The sequence below is a fragment of the Bos indicus genome, chromosome 2 (genome assembly GCF_029378745.1).
Source record: "Bos indicus isolate NIAB-ARS_2022 breed Sahiwal x Tharparkar chromosome 2, NIAB-ARS_B.indTharparkar_mat_pri_1.0, whole genome shotgun sequence".
NCBI classification, from domain to species: domain Eukaryota; kingdom Metazoa; phylum Chordata; class Mammalia; order Artiodactyla; family Bovidae; genus Bos; species Bos indicus.
The window spans coordinates 4,777,098-4,796,687 of record NC_091761.1 but is presented as its reverse complement, the minus strand read 5'-3'; the positions used below and the strand labels follow the sequence as shown (position 1 = coordinate 4,796,687).

At 59.2% G+C, this 19,590-nt stretch overlaps 2 protein-coding genes across 9 annotated transcripts in view; one reads left to right on the top strand and one right to left on the bottom strand.

The window, feature by feature from the left end:
• MYO7B (myosin VIIB) overlaps positions 1-13,937 on the top strand; it is a 103,317-nt gene extending 89,380 nt beyond the window's left edge. For 2 of the 3 annotated variants that reach the window (XM_070801752.1, XM_070801748.1), the window contains 17 exons: positions 3,443-3,560; positions 3,647-3,773; positions 5,086-5,252; positions 6,220-6,401; positions 7,317-7,447; positions 7,850-8,007; positions 8,208-8,361; positions 8,785-8,940; positions 9,543-9,648; positions 10,606-10,719; positions 10,906-10,993; positions 11,530-11,636; positions 12,086-12,271; positions 12,478-12,594; positions 12,777-12,860; positions 13,036-13,155; positions 13,565-13,937. In XM_070801752.1, coding sequence (XP_070657853.1) covers positions 3,443-3,560; positions 3,647-3,773; positions 5,086-5,252; positions 6,220-6,401; positions 7,317-7,447; positions 7,850-8,007; positions 8,208-8,361; positions 8,785-8,940; positions 9,543-9,648; positions 10,606-10,719; positions 10,906-10,993; positions 11,530-11,636; positions 12,086-12,271; positions 12,478-12,594; positions 12,777-12,860; positions 13,036-13,155; positions 13,565-13,666 — 2,217 coding nt within the window. In that variant the 3' untranslated portion in view covers positions 13,667-13,937. Of the gene's footprint in view, positions 1-3,442; positions 3,561-3,646; positions 3,774-5,085; positions 5,253-6,219; positions 6,402-7,316; positions 7,448-7,849; positions 8,008-8,207; positions 8,362-8,784; positions 8,941-9,542; positions 9,649-10,605; positions 10,720-10,905; positions 10,994-11,529; positions 11,637-12,085; positions 12,272-12,477; positions 12,595-12,776; positions 12,861-13,035 lie in introns of all 3 variants that reach the window. The other variant, XM_070801744.1, reaches the window with a different exon arrangement.
• Positions 13,938-14,488: 551 nt separating this feature from the next.
• Positions 14,489-19,590, bottom strand: part of LIMS2 (LIM zinc finger domain containing 2) — a 44,063-nt gene continuing 38,961 nt past the window's right edge. For all 6 annotated transcript variants that reach the window (XM_019969028.2, XM_019969022.2, XM_019969045.2 and 3 more), the window contains exons 5-10: positions 18,583-18,732; positions 17,911-18,061; positions 16,900-16,992; positions 16,294-16,342; positions 16,042-16,117; positions 14,489-15,311 (exon numbers count right to left, since the gene is read on the bottom strand). In XM_019969028.2, the coding sequence (XP_019824587.1) occupies positions 15,164-15,311; positions 16,042-16,117; positions 16,294-16,342; positions 16,900-16,992; positions 17,911-18,061; positions 18,583-18,732 (667 nt within the window). In that variant the 3' untranslated portion in view covers positions 14,489-15,163. The remainder of the gene's footprint in view (positions 15,312-16,041; positions 16,118-16,293; positions 16,343-16,899; positions 16,993-17,910; positions 18,062-18,582; positions 18,733-19,590) is intronic.

Below are 19,590 nucleotides of genomic sequence, written 5' to 3'. Positions count from 1 at the left end.
TGTTTTTTCCAAAGGGAACATAAGTTTCACTGATTTTTTTTCAGTAAACACTAAAATGTGGACATTAACAAATAAATCAGAAAACAAGACAAACACAAAGAAAAAAGGGAAACCACCAATAGTATCACAACAAAGAGCTCATCCCTCTTAACACTGTGGTACATATCCTTCTAGACTGCTGTACTCACATGTACACAATTGACATGTGCATATGATTGGAATGCAAGAAGCACACTTAAAAAATTAATTTATTTTAATTGGAGGATAATTATTTTACAATATTGTGGTGGTTTTTGCCATACATTGACATGAATCAGCCATGGGTGTACATGTGTCCCCCATCCTGAACCCCCCTCCACCTCCCTGCCCATCCCATCCCTCTGGGTCATCCCAGTGCACTGGCTTTGAGTGCCCTGTTTCATGCATTGAACTTGGACTGGTGATCTATTTCACATATAATAATATACATGATTCAATGCTATTCTCTTAAATCATCCCACCCTTGCTTTCTCCCACAGAGTCCAAAAGTCTGTTCTTTATGTCTGTGTCTCTTTTTGCTGTCTCACATATAGGGTCATCGTTACCATCTTTCTAAATTCCATATATATGCATTAAAATACTGTATTGGTGTTTTTCTTTCTGACTTACTTTGCTCTGTATAATAGGTTCCAGTTTCATCCACCTCATTAGAACTGATTCAAGTATGTTCTTTTTAATAACTGAGTAATATTCCATTGTGTATATGTACCACAGCTTTCTTATCCATTCCTCTACTGATGGACATCTAGGTTGCTTCCATGTCCTGGCTATTGTAAACAGTGCTGCGATGAACACTGGGGTACACGTGTCTCTTTCAATTCTGGTTTCCTCGGTGTGTATGCCCAGCAGTAGGATTGCTGGGTCATATGACAGTTCTATTTCCAGTTTTTTGGGGAATCTCCACACTGTTCTCCATAGTGGCTATACTAGTTTGCATTCCCACCAACAGTGTTAGAGAGTGCCTTTTTCTCCGCACCCTCTCCAGCATTTGTTCGTAGACTTTCTGATAGCAGCCATTCTGACCGGCGTGAGATGGTACCTTACTGAGGTTTTGATTTGCATTTCTCTGATAATGAGTGATGTTGAGCATCTTTTCATGTGTTTGTTAGCCATCTGTATGTCTTCTTTGGAGAAATGTCTATTTAGTTCTTTGGCCCATTTTTTGACTGGGTCGTTTATTTTTCTGATGTTGAGCTTCATGAGCTGCTTGTATATTTTTGAGATTAATTATTGGTCAGTTGCTTCATTTGCTATTATTTTCTCCTATTCTGAAGCCTGTCTTTTCACCTTGCTTATAGTTTTTTCCATTGTGCAAAAGCTTTTGAGTTTAATTAAGTCCCACTTGTTTATTTTTGCTTTTATTTCCATTACTCTGGGAGGTGGGTCATAGAGGATCTTGCTGTGATTTATGTCAGAGAGTGTTCTGCCTATGTTTTTCTCTAGGAGTTTTATAGTTCCTGGTCTTAAATTTAGATCTTTAATCCATTTTGAGTTTATTTTGTGTATGGTGTTAGAAAGTGTTCTAGTTTCATTCCTTTACAGGTGGTTGACCAGTTTTCCCAGCATCACTTGTTAAAGAGATTGTCTTTTCTCTGTTGTGTATTCTTGCCTCTTTTGTCAAAGATAAGATGTCCATAGGGGCGTGGATTCATCTCTAGGCTTTCTATTTTGTTCTATTGATCTATATTTCTCTCTTTGTGCCAGTACCATACTGTCTTGATGACTGTAGCTTTGTAGTATAGTCTGAAGTCAGGCAGGTTGATTCCTCCAGTTCCATTCTTCTTTCTCAAGACTGCTTTGGCTTTTGAGGTTTTTTGTGTTTCCATACAAATTCTGAAACTATTTGTTCTAGTTCTGTGAAAAATACTGTTGGTAGCTTGATAGGGATTGCATTGAATATGTAGATCGCTTTGGGTAGTATACTCATTTTCACTATATTGATTCTTCCAACCCATGAATATAGTATAGTTCTCCATCTATTTGTGACCTCTTTGATTTCTTTCATCAGTGTTTTATAGTTTTCTATATATAGATCTTTTGTTTCTTTAGGTAAATTTATTCCTAAGTATTTTATTATTTTCATTGCAATGGTGAATGGGATTGTTTCCTTAATTTCTCTTTCTGTTTTCTCATTGTTAGGAAACACACCTTTTTAAAAAATAAAAATTGGATCATCATTAGACAGCTTTAAACCTACTTCTTCACTTCGCTTAATAGTTTGGGCCCTTATTTCTGTGTCACTAAATACCAGTCTGTTTTTAAGGGCTGAATAGTATTGTATTCATGAGCTACAATTCATTCACTGGTGAACTTTAAGGTCATGTCCCATTTTCACTGTTAAACCGATGAAGTGAATCTCGTTGTACACCTTTTATATGCTTGATGGTTATTTCATCAAGATTGATTTCTTGAAAAGGGATTTCAGAGTGTACAAATGTTGGGTTTCCCAGGTGGTGCCAGTGGTAAAGAACCAGCCTGCCAATGCAGAAGACATAAGAGACGTGGATTCAGTCCCTAGGTTTGGAAGATCCCCTGGAGAAGGGCATGGCAACCCACTCCAGTATTCTTGCCTGGAGAATTCCATAGACAGAGGAGCCTGGCAGGCTACAGTCCATAGGGTTGCAAAGAGTCAGACATGACTAACGTGAATGAGCACGCATGAATGTTCTAAAATCCTTGATATGTGTTGCAAAGCACCAAATCTCAGGATGTGTCCGTTTACATCCCCTGATTCAGTATATGAATGTTACCCAACCACCTTTTAAAGAGGGAACAAGAGAAACAACATTTTATCCAACAAATCATAACAGGAAGGCTCAACTGGATGTTACAGCCGGCGATTTTCCAGCTGGATGTTACAGATCTGTGGAGATGGGAAGAGGAAAGGGTGAAGGTCAGATAGAGCCAAGGGTGAGGGAGGGAGGAAGGTGAGACAGGACTGGGGAGGGGGGTTGAGGTGAAGGTCCCTGAAAGATGCCTCCCAAAGTGTAGAAGAGAGGCAGAGTGGAGCACCAACACACAGACACAGACACCAATGCGGGCCTTGAGCACGGAGCAACACGCAGCCCCAGGAGGCCGGTGTTGCTGAGAGCCCGTCTGAGCCCGCAGATGGGGGCCCACAGATAGCTGCACGTGCCCCTCATTGTCTTCCAGGCTCAGGCAGCGAGCAGCAGCCTGGCCCTCCGGCCCTTGGGAGCTCTGATTCTAAAGCAGGGATCAGAACCACCAGTGATGGGCCCTCCCCAGCCCACCAGAGTCCCTCACCTGACTCTCACGGACACTGGCCTGGCTTTAGGCAGAGACTTCACAGAATGATCCAGCAAATGAGCTCCCTGGGCACCGGGTGAGGAGTTAGCTGAGGGATAAGTGATGGAGGTGACTCATCATCGCAACCTCCGTGCAGGCACCCTATACCCAGAAGCGGGCCAGGCCACTGACTGTGCAGGAGCAGGTGGTGGACACTGCCTGCCTGAAGTGGCCGCTGCTCTTCTCTCGGCTCTTTGAAGTCACCACACTCTCAGGTAATGGTGTCTGATGTGTAAGAGGGTGCCAGTGGGCCCCCACCCTGGACCAGCCCTGGCTTCATACCCCTCTCTCCTTCTGCCAGGCCCCCAACTGCCCAAGACTCAGCTGATCTTGGCTGTTAACTGGAAGGGGCTGTACTTCCTGGACCAGAAAGAGAAGGTGCTCCTAGAACTCTCTTTCATTGAGGTCATGAGTCTGATCACCAACAGGTGGGTGCTCCGAGGGAAGCCCCAAACCTGCTCCTTCCCACAACCTCAGTCCTTGGGGCTCCAGGAGAGACCAGGAGAGGGATGGGGCACACTGTTACTGGGGGCCCGACTGACTCACACTGCATCATATGTGTGGCATAATGGCCATTGGCTCAGGCCCTGCCCTCTACTGTCCTGGGGTCAGCAATGTGTCCACACACCACCGATTGCCCTCTCAAACTTCCTCTAGAGCCCAGCTCCCCTGGAAAGAGGCACATAAGCTTGCAGCCTTTGGAGTGTCCATTCACTTATAGGTTCCTTCTCTTCTCACTGGTGGGTACTGTTCACATGGAGGTGCCAGCAGTCTGGGAGAGGGAGCAAGGGACAGGCCTGTGTGTGCAGAGCATGGAGCAGAGTGAGGACCACCTTGCATGCCAGGCGTGCCCCAGACACCCTGCCCCCGGCTCTCATCTACTGAGAAGGCCTCCACGCCCTTCTGGAAGGCCTGCCTGTGCCCTGCCAGAGCCCCTCCTTGGTTAAAACACACCCTAGTGTGGCATGACCATTAAGGTCATTCCTAGTGTGTGCAGGGCACATGCTGGTACCACTTACTGAGGCAGACTGTGCTAGGTGCTCTCTTCTATTCCAATAAGTCCCCCCATCACTCCATACTCTGCAGATGAATAAACAGGCATGAAGAGGGTAGGTGCTTAGTTGCTCAGTCACGTTCTACTCTGCGATCCCATGGACTGTAGCCCGCCAGGCTCCTGTGTCCATAGGATTTCCCAGACGAGAATACTGGAGTGGGTGGCCATGCCCTCCTCCGGGGGATCTTCCCACCCCAGCAATCAAACCAGGGTCTCCTGCATTGCTGGCGGATTCTTTACCAGCTGAGCTACCAGGGAAGCCCACAGAGGCTGGGTAGCTCACCCAAACTCACCCAGGCTGGAGCTCCATCTCAGCACCAACTTTCTTTGCAGTGGCCCCATGGTGGCCCTGCACGCTGGCCACCACCTTGCCTGCCCAGAGCTGACTCCACAGACAGGCTTGGCACCACCACTGCCTTTGAAGCCCATAGAACAGGACCCTAAGCTCTGGCTCATCTGCCCACGCACACAGAGAGTCCGGGGCTAGGGCAGATCCATGCTCAGCCCCAGGCCCTGTATGGCTCCACACACACTGGAGTTTCCTCATCTGTAAGAGGGCTTCATGGTGTGATGGTTGGCACTCTGGACTCTGTAACTTGGGCAGGTCACCCCTCAGGCTGTTGAGGGGCTGACCCAGGGGGAGGGTGGGGCAGGCCTCTGGTCACATTGCCCTCTTTCCCCGTCAGGGAGGCCCGGGGTGGGCAGAGGCTGATGCTGTCCACGCTGCACGAAGAGGAGTATGAGTTCCGGTCCCCCAGCAGTGTGGCCGTCGCCGAGCTGGTGGCCATGTTTCTGGAGGGCTTGAAGGAGAGGTCCGTGTTCGCCATGGCCCTGCAGGACAGGAAGGCCACAGGTACCCAGCCAGGTGGGGAGGGGGCTGGTGAGGGGCCACTCATGTGGCTGGTTGGAGGGCGGCTTGCTTGTGCCAGGCCCTGGTGGTCACGAAGCAGGCGGAGGGGAGGGACTCGAGCAGAGAGAGGGAGAGGCCACAAAGCACTCAGGGTCACCCATGGGCAAGGCCCTCCCTCCTGCAAGATAAGGGAGTTCAGGAGGGCTCTCAGCCCCTCCAAAGTGAAGGGCACTGAGGGATGCCCTTCTTCTGGAAGCAGGGGGAGAGCCAGCCAGGTCACCAGCCCATGCAGTGCACACCATCCCCACAGCCACCGTTATCCAGTGTTGCAGACAAGGATTGGCGGCTCAGAGGAGGAACGCAGCTTGTCCAGGGCCGCTTAGCTTGCGGGTGGGGATGGGAGCGGGGTGAGGCCTGGTGGTCTCGTTGATGGCCACAGCTTCCCTCAGCACAGCTGGAAATCAGGCTTCAGAAAGTAGGGGAGCAGGGGAGGGCTGTGCATAGGGTCTTAATTGCGCTGGAAACATCAGCAGAAGCTTTGTCCCCACGGCCCATCTCATCCTCACAGCCGCCCTAGGAGGGAAGGGTGATATTCTCCATCTTATAGCTGAGGAAACAAGCTCAGACGGGTCACTTAGCTCCTGGGCAGGTGTGGTGACAGCCTGCCAGTCCTCTGTCCCCTTGGTCCATCTGCCTCACGGCTCCCTGGCCACTTCCTGGTCAGGCCTCTGAGCAGGTCTCCCCAGCTTCTGCCTGCCCAGCTGTGCCTGTCCAGGCCCCCCGAGTGCCTGAGCTCAGGGAATCCCACCCCCAGTCACTCTCGGGGTGGCCTTGGGCCCCCTGCTCTGTGTCCCTGTTTCCTCACCTGTCAGAGGGGACCACCCACAGGATGCCAGCAGGGCCTCTGGCCTCCACTGAACCCTGGGGAAACTGTCTTCTCTGTCTCTTGTGTGTGTCCATGTGACTGTAGAGGATTCCACCCTCCTGCCCTTCAAGAAGGGGGACTTGCTGATCTTGACAAAGAAGCAGGGGCTGCTGGCCTCTGAGAACTGGACCCTGGCCCAGAATGACCGGACCGAGAAGACGGGACTGGTGCCTACCTCCTGCCTCTACACCATCCCGACAGTCACCAAGCCCTCAGCACAGCTGCTGGTAACTCACGTGCTCGCCTGCCCTCAGCCTGGCACCCCTGGGCACCTGTGGAAGAGGCTGAGAGGCCAGGCCTGGGGTCCTAGCTCAGGTGCCTGGGCCCACCCCCCAGAAAGCCTGGGTGTCATGTCAGCCCTGCCAGCCCTGCCGCCCCTCTGGGAGAGGCAGGAAGTGCTTGTGCAGTGAGTGGCTGGGGTGTCACCTGGCACTCAGCAGGTGCTCAATCAGTGCGCATCCCTCCCACCAGGGAGCATCCTGGGGGTAAACCCATCTTGCCTCAATGTCGTTTAAAAACCCTGACCCAAGGGGGCTCAAGTCTCCCTACCCCTGACAACCACTCCACCCTAACCCCCAAGACCAGCGCCCCCAGCCCCCGCCCAGGGAGACAGGACAGATAGGCCTCCCAAATGCATGTATGAGTGCCAACTGCATGCCCTGTACCACAATACAGTATCAAACACCGTAGAATCTCCACCTTCAAGGAGACTTGGATGAATGACGACTTGATGGCAAGTGTGCAAAGTGCCACCAAGAAGCAGCACTTGTTACAGGAGCAGATTCTAGGAGGGGGCTCACCTTGTCCAGGAGGACTTCCCTGAGGGACAGACACTTCAGTGACAAGGCCCGAAGGAGGTGGGGGGCCAGGCCAGCAGGGCCAGGGTGAGGGATACCCCTGAAGAGAAGTGCCCCAGGAGAGGAGAGCCTGGTGGGCCTGAGCGCCCCCTGAAGAAAAAGGAAACAGGTTCAGAAACATCGCGTCACTGGTCCTGGGTTCTAGAGCAGGTGACACAGGATGGGTAGGTCCAGGCCTGTCCAGCCCTGTGGCCCGGCCCCTCCCAAGTCTCTGAGGACACCTGGCCAGGAGGAGCCCATGGGTGGGGCCTTCTGGACACCATACCTGTGCACCCCCACCCCCAGAGCTTGCTGGCCATGTCACCAGAGAAGCGGAAGCTGGCGGCCCAGGAGGGAAGGCCCACAGAGGCTCCCCCCGAGGAGCAGCCCGAGGAGAACCTGCACACCCTGGAGGAATTCTCCTATGAATTTTTTAGGTGCCCACCCTGCTCCATCCCAGGCCCCACCCCAACCAGCCCTTCTGTGCTCCCTGGGGACTCAGGTCCATGAAAGCAGAAGCAGTGCCCACGTGGGCTCCCTGGGCCAGGAGGGGGCCCTCTGACCCTGACATGACCCACCTGTCTCTTAGCGGAGTGCTGTGGGTGCGGAGGGCATCCCCGTGGGGGCCCACCCTGGAAGCCTGGGCTCTCTCTGCACTGTGTGTGCATGGCCCACAGGAGCAAGGAGCAGCACACACCCTGACCTGGCCCCCACCCCCACAGGGTCCCCGAGAAGGAGACTGTCAGCAGCACACACCCTGACCTGGCCCCACCCCCACAGGGTCCCCGAGAAGGAGACTGTCAGCAGCACACACCCTGACCTGGCCCCCACCCCCACAGGGTCCCAGAGAAGGAGAGTGTCAGCAGAGCCATGCTGCCCCTGACCCGGACCCGCGGGCAGCTGTGGGCCCACTCGGCCGAGCCCCTGCGACAGCCACTGCTCCGGCGCGTCCACGCCAACGCTGAGCTGCGGGATGCTGCCTGTCAGATCTTCATCGATATCCTTTCCCGGCCGGCCTGCCCCAACCCCACGCCAAGCCTGTGGGCACGGGCCCCACGGCCAGCCCACCCGAGGGCCAGGCCTCTCAGGGCAGGGGGCTGCTCCGGAGGCAGTGAAGTGCCCCGGCAGGGGCGCGGGATCAGCTCCGGGCCAGACTCAGGATCAGTGGTGAGAGGCGCTGCTCCTTGACGGCTGCACCCATCCTCAGGTACATGGGTGACTACCCCTCTCGGCAGGCCTGGACCTCCCTGGAGCTCACCGACCAGATCTTCTCATCAGCCCTCCAGGAGGCCGTCCTGCAGGATGAGGTTTATTGCCAGATCCTGAAGCAGCTGACGCACAACACCAAGAGGTCTGTGGGCAGCAAGGAGGGATGGAAGGCAGTGGGCACAGGGTTGCTGTGCCCGGGGCCCCCTTGGTCCTTCCCCCAGCCCCCACCTCGTAAAGGCAGCCTTCGTTGTAACATTGTGGCGGGGGGGGTGTTGGGACTTCTTGCCCTGAGCCATGCCTCTCCGACCCTGTCTCCTTTGTCCCCTGGCCTCTCTAAACCTCAGTGCTCTCCTTCACAAAATGGGCATGATAGCACTCCCTCCCTTCCTGTGAGCAGGAAGGCTTTGGTGGCATTGGCAGCAGGGCAGTGGCCTCCTTGCCCAGGGCCTCAGGCAGGCCTCTGCTCACATGATAATCCTACAAAGAGCCCCATCTCCCTGCAGTGCTGGCGGGCCGGGCCTCCAGGAGGGGCCCCTCCTGGGCTGACCTGTGCTGCCGCCCACAGGTACAGCGAGGAGCGGGGCTGGCAGCTGCTATGGCTCTGCACCGGCCTCTTCCCACCCGGCAAGGCGCTGCTGCCGCACGCCCAGAAGTTCATAGACACGCGGAGAAGGAAGGTGCTGGCCCCTGACTGCAGCCGCCGCATCCAGAGGGTCCTGAGGTGAGCCTACCAACTCCTAGGTGCCCCTGGAACGTTGGTCTGGGAGTGCCGGGCGAGGGGGGGGCCTCCAGTCTCCCAGGATCATGTTCCAGTGGGGACACCCGCCAGAGGAGCCAGACTCAGCTTCCTGTCTGAAGTGGTGTCAGTCTGGGGAGATAGGACCCGGTCCTAGCCACCAGGGAGGAAGACACAAGAGAGGCCCAGGAGGGCTGCGGGGAGGCTGGAGGGGTTGGCAGAGTTCCTGGCCACGAGTGGCCACCTGGGTCATGAAGAGGCCCGTACCCGATGCCCAGCTATGTGAAGATGGGAACACGACCCGCCCTGCCCACTGGTGGCCTGCCCAGCCTGGTCCTCTCCCCACGTGTCCTCAAACCTCGGGGCTCCTGGGAGATGAGGCCAGGCTGGCCTCTGCCGCCTCCTATGGGCCATGTGCCCAGCGCCTCCACAGGGCAGCTCCCCGCCCTGACCTGGGCACCACTGTGCATGTCTCTGGGGTTAGCTTCTGCTGTGTGCATGGCACATAGCTGAGCTCAGAGGCTGGTGCTGGGGCCCGGCCTGGGTGGGGGTGGTGGGTGGCCTATGCAGCACGCACTTGGCTCCAGGACAGGGCCCCGGAAGCAGCCGCCGCACCAGGTGGAGGTGGAGGCCGCTGAGCAGAACGTCTCCCGCATCTGCCACAAGGTCTACTTGCCCAACGACACAAGTGAGGTGAGCCTCCCCGCCCCGCCCCCCACACCACCAGGGGCTCACAGCCAGAGCAAGGCACCTCCCCACTGGGGTCACTCTAGGAGGGCTGGGAGACGCCTACAGACACAGCTGTGTGAGTTCGAATGGACTGCCTCCCCTTGTGCGCTCCTAGCCCCTCTCCTGTGAAAATACTGCTCTGCTTTGCTGGCCCCCACCAGCATGAACTGAGTGCTGGGTGCCCTCAGGAGCTCCGCGCCATGCAGGGGACTACTGGCCCTGGGCAGGTTGTAGTATGGCGGGGAGTTGGGATGTCCCAAAGGCGTGGGGGGCCTTCCAGGCCAGGCACAGGAGTGAGGAGGCCAGGAGGCTGGGCAACGAGGCTGAGTTCCAGGGCCTAGAGGCCCCTTGGGGCTTCCACCCAGCCCTGGGGCCACAGTGAGCAGGGAGCCCATGAGGTGCCTATGGATGGAGCCCAGTTGGCTGTTGGGGACAGCGGAAGAGCCAGGTGCGAGTTGGGAGTGCATGCGTGCGTGCTAAGTCACTCAGTTGTGTCTGACCCTGTGCGACCCCATGGACTGTAGCCCATCAGGCTCCTCTGTCCAAAGGATTCTCCAGGCAAGAGTGCTGGAGTGGGTTGCCATCCATTCCTCCAGTGGGAGACCTTGGCTAAATGGCAGCAGTGGAGGGAGGGGAAGTGGGGGTGATGACCTCACGGCCCTCCCCAAGTGGACTGTGGCCTAGAGATGGCAGAGCCCATGATGGGAAGTTCCCAGTCTGGCTGCAGGCTCTCAGAGCAAGTTGAAACAGCCAGGCCTCTTGGGTACCCCGAGACAGTGAGCCCTGTGACAGAATAGTGCACACATCTGGCCAGGTTTCTAGAGGGGTAGTCTCACCCTTCTCAGGACAGGGCACGCCCAGCCTTAGCCAGCAGGGTTCAGAGGGTTATCCAGAGCTGAGCCGGGCTGCCTCTCTGCCCAGATGCTGGAGGTGGGTGCCAACACGCGGGTGCGGGACGCCTGTGACAGCATCGCCGCCCGGCTGCAGCTTGCCTCCTGGGAGGGCTGCAGCCTTTTCATCAAGATCGCAGACAAGGTGTGTGGCCCGCACGCCAGGGGGCGGGAGGGAAGGCGGTTAAGGCGGGTGGGGGTCTCCCACCAGCACTGGGCCAGCCCCGCCGAGGTTCACAGGCACACAGGCGAGAGGGGTCACAGAGCCCCAGGGTGACACCTGGCCTCCTGCACACCTGCCTGCCTGTACCCTCCTCTCCACCTGCCCCAGGTCATCAGCCAGAAGGAGGGAGACTTCTTCTTTGACTCCTTGCGGCATGTGTCCGACTGGGTAAAGAAGAACAAGCCCCAGAAGGAAGGTGAGCAGAAGGCTCTGAGAGCCAGGCTGGGGCCACAAAGGAGGGTGTTGCTGGGATATGAGGTGAAGCAGAGCTTGTCTGCCTCCTGGACCAGGGTCAGACAGCTCCCCGGGACCCTCCCGCATGGCCTATGCCCATTTATTCATTCATTCTCCTCAGGTCCCCTGGCTCATGGGTGTGGCCAGGCCTGGGGCCAGGCAGTGAGGCCCTGCCCTGAGAACTCTACCAGCTCGGGCAGGGGCTGGGCTTGGGGCAGGCCTGGAACACATGGCCGGACTTTGGGGTGATGAAGGGTGCACAGGGGCAGAAGGGAGTCTGACCCCGCAGGGAGATCCAGGAGCGCCCACTCATCCTGAAGGCTGAGGAAGGGCTGGGGGCCAGGGAGAGAGGTATGGGGGCTTTCCAAAGGGGAGGTCATGGCAGCAGACACAGCAGCGACATGGGAGGGCCAAGTGGCGGGGTGCAGGAGTGGGGATAAAGCCTCAGAGCCTGGCTGGCCAGGGACAGGCTCTGTGCTCACTGCTGCCCCTGCCCAGGGGCCCCTGTGACAATCCCCTATCAGGTATATTTCATGCGGAAACTGTGGCTCAACGTGGCCCCTGGGAAAGATGTGAAGGCAGACACCATCCTTCATTACCACCAGGTACCGGGCTGCCCCTCCTGGGGGTGTTGGGGCCACTCTTCTCAGTCACACCTGCCCTCAGAGTGGGGCATGGCCTCTTTGCCCAGGGCCACCCACCTCCTGCCCAGGGCCTCGTGGTCGGTCAGGGTTCTGGAGCCAGGAGCAGATGGAGAGCACTGCCTGGGGCAGCGGCACCTGCAGACAGTGGCTGTACCCTCACCTGCAACATGCCTACCGGCGAGGGGAGGACCCAGAGGGTCCCGAGCCTGCCAAGTGCTAGGCCTTGCCCCGAAGGGGTAGAGCAGGCCCGGCTCTCCAGCGAGGCGCTCAGCCATCTTCCCTCTGCTGGAAACCTAACCCTGAGGACCTTATCTCTCTGCAGGCTCCGTTTCCTACATTCTACTGGGCTACCACCTGAGCGCAAAGCTGGGGGTGGCAGGAGCCTAAAATCCAGCTTTTCCTTCACCCAGGAGCTGCCCAAGTACCTGCGTGGGTTCCACAAGTGTTCCAGGGAGGATGCCATCCACCTGGCCGGCCTAATCTACAAGGCCAGGTTTGGTGATGACCGGCCCCAGCTAGCCAGCATCCCCAAGATCCTGCGGGAACTCGTGCCTGAGAACCTCACGCGCCTAATGTCCCCAGAGGAATGGAAGAAGGTCCTTGTTGGGGGCTGGGGAGGGGGCCCTTGGCTGCTGCCCCTGTAGGGGTCCTGCCCACGTGTGGCTGTGGGAGGGTGGACTGGGTCTGCCACCCCCGGCCTCGGGCAGCGGCTTTTGCTCTGGCTGGGGCCGCAGAGCCTCGGGTGGTGGGCCAGCCAAGCTGTGGTCTCCACTGAGACCTCACTGGTCCTGGATTCCCCTAGAACATCCTCCTGGCCTGCAACAAGCACAAGGACAAGACGGTGGAGGAGGCCAAGGTGGCCTTCCTGAAGTGGATCTGCCGGTGGCCCACCTTTGGGTCTGCCTTCTTTGAGGTGAAGGTAGGTGGCACCCCAGACCCGCTGTCCTGGCCAAGCAGGCCCCACACAGCTCTGGCCCCGGCAGCCTGAGCTTCTCCTGCAGACAGGCCACAGGCAGGGCCACAGCCAGGTCTGGGAGGGCACGTATGCGTGGCTGCGTCTCAGGGAGGGGCTGTGATCCCCGTGACACCCTCCCTCCACAGCAAACCTCGGAGCCCTCCCACCCGGACATCATCCTCATTGCCATCAACCGGCACGGGGTCCTGCTCATCCACCCCAAGACCAAGGTAGCAGAGGGCCCTGGCAGGACCGGGGGGGCCCCCGTGCAGGGGGGCTGGGTGCCCGTCCTCCTACACGTCGGCCCTGGGCTCTAGAGGATCCGGGGCAGCAATGCAGCCCCGGGGCCCCTCAGACCTCCTGGGCTTGGGCTGGCTCTGACCCACCCGCCTGCTGTGGCCACAGGACCTGCTCACCACCTACCCCTTCACCAAGATCGCCAGCTGGAGCAGCGGCAGCACCTACTTCCACATGGTGCTGGCGGGGCTGGGCCGGGGCAGCCGCCTGCTGTGTGAGACCTCTCTGGTGAGCTCCAGGCCTGGGGGGCCTTCCAAGTGCCCCAGGTCCCTTTTCCTAGCCCAGACACAAAGCGCCCAGAGGCTCTGGACACTAGGTTTCCCTCAGCCTGACCCCTGATGCCACCGGGTGAATTGCTCATGGGAGGGCCCGGCTCCCACGCCTGGCAGGGACAGGCCAGGCTGGGCTGGTGGAGGACTCGACGGAGGTGCAGTGCGAGGAGGGCTGGGCATGTCACTCGGGGGCATCAAGGCCTGGCAGGGGCCTTTGTGGTCCCAGGAGGGATGAGTACTCAGGGCCCAGACACAGTCCTGCTTCTCTCTTTACCACGTCTGCCTGGGGTGTCACTGAGGCAGCTGGGCCCCCTAAGCCCTGGTCCACGCCCTGCCTAACTATAACCCACCTTTCCTTAACGCAGGGCTACAAGATGGATGACCTGCTGACCTCATATGTGCAGCAGCTGATAAGCGCCGTGAACCGGCAGCGGGCCCCCCGCGGCTCAGTCCCAAGCCACCCGTAGCAGCAGGGTCCTCTGGCCCACTCAGCCGCCCTCCCCAGTCAGGGGTCATTGTGGGGCTTACCCAGGGCCCTCCTCTGGGCCTGAGGCCTGCCCTCTCCCCAGAACACCCCCTCCCACCCTTTGGCACCCCAGTGGGTCCCTCCCCTGGGTGCTGACTATGAGGGGCAAAGGCAGGAGCCCAGGGCAGCACTGGGAGTGGTAGGCCTCCCAGCTGATGGGTGGATGATGGAGAGGACCCCCGTAGAAGTGTTCAATAAACGTTCATGGAGCACTGGGGTGTGTGTGTCGATGAGAGAAGAGGGTTGCGGGTTAGATGGGCAGGAGATCCAGGAGGTGCTGGCCAGGAAAAGTTCCTTCTGCAAAAAGCAAAAAGCACTATGATCCCCCCAGGGACAAGGGAGGACAGCTTCATCCTCAGAGAATGACTTCCTTCATGTCTCACCCTTCTTTCCACTTCCTTCCCTTCCTGCTTCTCAGACTCCCTATGGGCCTTTGGCACACCTCTCCCCCGTCCCCAGCAGGACTCTGAGCACGGGAGGCTGCCGGGGGTTCTGCTGGAGGAGCTGTGGGCCCCTCTGCCCACACACAGGGCAGACCTGCATGCAGGGCTGTGGAGCCTGGGCTCGCCCTGGACCGCCCCAGCCGGCCTGTCCCCCAACTCCACCCACGGGGCCAGCCCTCAAGGACTGAGGGTCTCTGCTGAGCTTGTCTCCAGGCCCCGTTGCAGCCTGGCCCTGGGATGCCTGTCCAGTCTGGTCTTTGTCTTTCTCTCACTGAGGTAGCACGTCCACCCTGATGCCACAAACCACACAGGCCCTGCGGTGGTGTAAAGAAGCCTTCATTCATTGTGCGAGTGTAACATCCTTCCTGGAGGGCAGGAACGAACCACCCACTGGGGCCCACTGCCTCCTGGCTCCAGACTGCACCCAGGGAGTCAGCATGTGCCCCAGAGGCGGGGTGCGCCAGGCCCCTCCAGCTGCTGTGTGGGGTGAAGTGCAGGATGTGTCGGCCTGGTCTGGGTCCTGGGATCCTCCTTGACTGAGTGAGCACGTGGTGGGGATAGGACAGTTTACCGGAGGGCCCTCACCCACATGGCCTAGGGCCCAGGGCGGCTGCCCGGCTGGGGGCTCCATCTGTGCCACGAGGGGCGGAGGCTGGCCACGCTGCCAGGAGGCCTCCTGCAGGGATGGGACAGGACAGGCCAGGGCAGGGCAGGCTGAGTCAGGTGGCACCGGCCCCTATCTGTTCCTGGCCCTGGAGGACCTTGGGCCGAAACTGCGGATGTGGGCCTGTCACAGGTTCACTACACCCAGGCCCCTGCCCCATGGCCTCGTGGGAGGAGGGAGAGAAGGGATGCTCGAAGGTGGCGGGGAGGAGGAGGGATGCTGAGCACAGAGACAGGAGCGAGATGCCGCAGGTTCAGGGAGCCCAAGTGCAGAGTGAAGCCTCAGGCAGCAGAGGAGCACCCAGCAGGAAGCAGCCAGGTGGGCGGGCCTCTCAGGCAGGGTGGAGGCCCGAGGACTTGGGCTGAGCCCTGCGGGCTGCCAGCTCCGATAGCTTCTTGAGCCGCTTCTTCAGCTCCAGCGGGAACTTTTCGTAGCACCTCTTACACACGGGCTTCATGTCGAACTCCACAAACTTGTTCCTGGGGAGGACGGGCAGCGGTCAGGAGGGGTGGGGGTCTCCTCTGGGCCCGGAGCACGCCGCCTCCCACACAGCAGCCTGTCCCCCGCCCTGGGCGTGACTTTGTGGCCAGAGGTCACGGTAGACCTCTGGAGGTAGGAGATGGGCCTCCAGGCCTCCCTTTCTGCCCAGACTTTTCTTGAATGCTGACACTCCAGAACCTTCCCTGCTGTCCTGGGAAACCAGGCTCCAGCTCCAGCTGTCCTGCCCCTTTCATTCTCCGAGGAGGTCTGCTTCCTTTGGCTCTGAGCGTGCTGCTCCGGGCTCTTCCTCCCCCAAAGTTCAGTGTGACTCTTCTTCCCACTGGGCCCTGAGGGTCCCTGGACCTCCCTGCTCGGGGTGGGAGCTGCCCCTGTGCCCACTGCATCCCCAGGGGCCGATGTCAGTGGGCGTTCAGGGTAAGGCCCAATGAAGGGGAGAAACCACGGAAAGCCAACTCCAACAGGAGACCCCAGCAGGCTCCAGGAGCGGGAAGGGGAGGAGAGGGGTGCTGTGTGGGTCTCCACTGTGTGGCTCCTCTCCCGCCCGGGGGCAGGGGGAGTGGGGGGGGGCGGGGGACGAGAGTGGGGGCGGGGCGCTGGAGTCGGGGTGGGGCGGGGGCGGGGCGCGGGAGTGGGGTGGGGCGGGGGCGGGGCGCGGGAGTGGGGGTGGGGCGGGGCGAGGCTGCTGTGGCGGGTGGGCACGCCACTTACTTCAGGGTGAGCCGGCTGTTGCAGGTGGAACAGGAGAAGCAGTGCACGCACCAGGCCTTGTTGAGGGCTGACACCACTGTGGGGGCAGATGCAGGCTCAGTGACCCCACAGGTCAGCCACAGGGCCCCCTGTGAGCAGGGAGGGGCAGCTGGGCACACAGCTGCAAGACCCACAAGCCCAGAGAGTGCGGGGGACAGGGGCTGGGGCAGGAAGTCGGCACAGGGACGGGGCGGGGGGTGGGGTGGGCCTCACCATCGCCCTCGATCACGTGGCTGCAGGTGTAGCAGACATCGCCAAAGAGCTGTGGACAGAGCAGGGGCTTAAACAGGCTGCTGGCATTCATGCCCCCGGCCCTGGGCCAGGGGTGTGGCCCCACCCCGCCCCAAAGGGCAGCTCCTGTCATCTGCCAGGGCCTCCCGGCCCTCCTAGGCCTCCCGGGCCTGAGGGCTGGTCAGAATCACCGCCCCCCCAGGAAACACAGGTGGAGGTGCTGCCCCCTGTAAGGCCCCTCCGCCGCCCTGGTGTCCTGAGGGGCGTGGTCTGGGCGGTTTTTCTGGGCCTGGTAGGAGGGAGGGGGCCTGCCGCAGGTCACCCCGAGAGCCCAGGACTCCACATGCCATCTCACTCAGTCCCCACGACAGGCCTGGCCACAGGGCACATTTCCCAAACGGAGACACTGAGGTCACAGGGGCTGCCCAGGTCCCGAGACACTCAGCACACAGGCCTGTGGCACAGCCCCCACTCAGCACCCACCATGGGGGCTCCCAGGGGAGGAGGCTGCCCCATACCCTCTCCGGCCAGCCCGCCCTGACTGGCTTCCCGCAGCACCGCATCCCACTGCCCTGCCTCAAGCCGCACCTGGTTGTAGTGGGTCTCACAGTAGGCCAGGCCCTTCTTCTCATAATGCCGGTGCCCCAGGAACGGCTTCTCACACTTGGCGCAGACGAAGTGCTGGGGAGGGGAGCGAGGGGCAGGGATGGCAGAGTCGGAGCAGGAGCCACCTCCCCAGGAGACGGCAGTGACCCCAGGAGGCAGCCCAGAGGCTGATGGGGTGGACCCACAGGAGGGCCGTGGGGCCGACACCTCCGTGAGCTGACCCTGCTCAGCAGACCTCACTCCTCGCTGCTAGGCACCCGCAGCCCAAGGGGTCAGGTGCTGGTGAGGTGCCTGGAGCACAGAGGGCTGCACTCCCGCAGACTCCTCTGTCTCTACAAGCCCAGAGTCACCGGACACGTCTTCCTACTCAGGGAGGCTTTTGGGTGTGATGACTCACCTTCCCATGGGGGGCTGGGGGCCAGGGGCCACATCAGGACCCTCACAGAGGGGCCACCCAAGGCAGAGCCTGTGGGACACAGAGCTGGCCTAGCCACGGGCTTGCATACCTCTCTTCCAGATAGTGACTGTGAGTGCCAGAGCCCCCAGTGGAGCCCCCAGTGTGACCCAGTGGGACACACCTGACCATCTTGCCCGCAGGTGGGCTGAGCTCCCGTTTGCACAGTACACACAGACACTTCCATCAACCACAATCCCACAGGGCGCCCCGGACCTGTGTCCCCAAGGCGTTCTCATGACTTTGGAATCTTCTAGAAGACCAGGAAAGGGAGGACGGGTGGGGGTGTCTCAGGACTTTGGAATCCTCTAGAAGGCCAGGAGGGAAAGGAAGATTGGGGGGTGGTGTGCCTGCTTGGCCATGCTTTGTGTGCCCAGGTCTCTGGGCCCCAGGGACTGACCTGTCCCCGTCCAGGGGCCAGGAAGGGCAGCACCCAAGAGGAAGGTCAGTTCTGGGAGCCGGCCGCACGGCCCAGGGCTGGGAGGGAGTGTGAGCGTGAGCCGGGGCCCCCACCTGCTGTCCACACCGGCCTCACTCACCTCCACATGCCACTGCTTGCCCAGTGCGTTGACCACCCGGCCCTCAATGGGCCGGCGGCAGGCCCCGCAGATGGGGACCCCCATCTTGTCATGGCAGGGCAGGCAGTAGAGCTCACCCTTCAGCTCCCGGGCCTCTGCGGTCAGCTCCTTCCTGGAAGACAATGCAGAGCCCCCGGTAAGGGCGCTGCCCAGCTCCCACCCCTGCAGACCCAAGGAAGCAGCTTCCGGACAGCCCCCAACTCCAGCTCTGTCGCTGCAGAGCCCCTCAGGCAGGCGGTGCTTTCATCTCTGCTCTCTTTGGAGACTTCCTGTGCCCCAGACACGCCCCGGGGCATGGGATTCCCGTTCAGCTTTCGCAGAAGGAGGCCTGTGTTTGGCACAGATCTGTTCTTGGCCCCTCCGCCCCTAGATCAGACTGGGCATCTGGGACAGACCCGAGGAGGGGCTCTGCAGCCTCTCCTTCCTCTCTCGTCCCTCGTGCAACTCTGAGTCTCCAGTCCTCCCTGAACGGAGCCCCAAAGAGAGGAGTCTCCTGCACGGTTGCCCCCGGGCCCCCATTCTACCTTCCCCTGCACCCCACTCTCCCGTCGCTCCTCTGCCCACCTGGTCCTCCTCTCCAGCCCCATAATTGCCCTGGGTGGCTGTCCCACCTCCAAGCAGCTCTCCCCCTACCCGCAGTGGGTGCAGCTGAAGTGGTCAGGGTGGTAGGCGTCATTCTTGAACATGAGGGGCTGCTCGTCGATGACCAGGTGGCAGCGCTGACAGATGTACTTGCCCAGGCCCTTGGCCTTCTCGCGGTTGTGACAGGGTCGGCACAGGTGTCTGTGGGGAGTGAGGCAGGTGTGAGGAATACAGCCGCCCCTCCGCAGCACCCTCTCCCAGACAGCTGGGCCACCTCCCTGGAGAAGACATCCCTGAACACCCCAGACAAAGGTCTAGTCAAGGCTGTGGTTTTTCCAGTAGTTGTGTATGGACGTGAGAGTTGGACCATAAAGAAGGCTGAGCACTGTAGAATTGATGCTTTCAAACTGTGGTATTGGAGAAGACTCTTCAGAGTCCCTTGGACTGCAAGGAGATCAAACCAGTCAACCCTAAAGAAAATCAGTACATTGGAAGGGCTGATGCTGAAGCTGAAGCTCCAATACTTTGGCCACCTGATGCAAAAAGCTGACTCATTAGAAAAGACCCTGATGCTGGGAAAGATTGAAGGCAGGAGGAGAAGGGGACGACATAGGATGAGGTGGTTAGATGGCATCACCGACTCAATGGACATGAGTTTGAGCAGGCTCTGGGAGTTGGTGCAGGACAGGGAAGGCTGGCATGCTACAGTCCATGGGGTCACAAAGAGTCGGACACGACTGAGCGACTGAACAACAACACCCTCACCCCCACAGCCCGAACAAATGCCGGGAAGCCTTGGGGGTTCAGCCCAGTGGCCCAGAAAAGTCAGCCAACAATCCTGCTGCTGGGAAGGCCACAGGTGAGCCCTCTAACAGGAGCCCTGGCACAGGACAGAGCAGAAGGAGACACGGCAGCAAGCTGGAGCTGACGTCTTTGGACAGCAAGGCAAACGTGGTGTTTTTCTTCTTTATGCTTTTCCTGAACCTAGGACATCACGTGGATAAGAGCAGCTCAAAAATTCGCTTTATTTTTCAAATATCTTTGAACACATACGAGTAA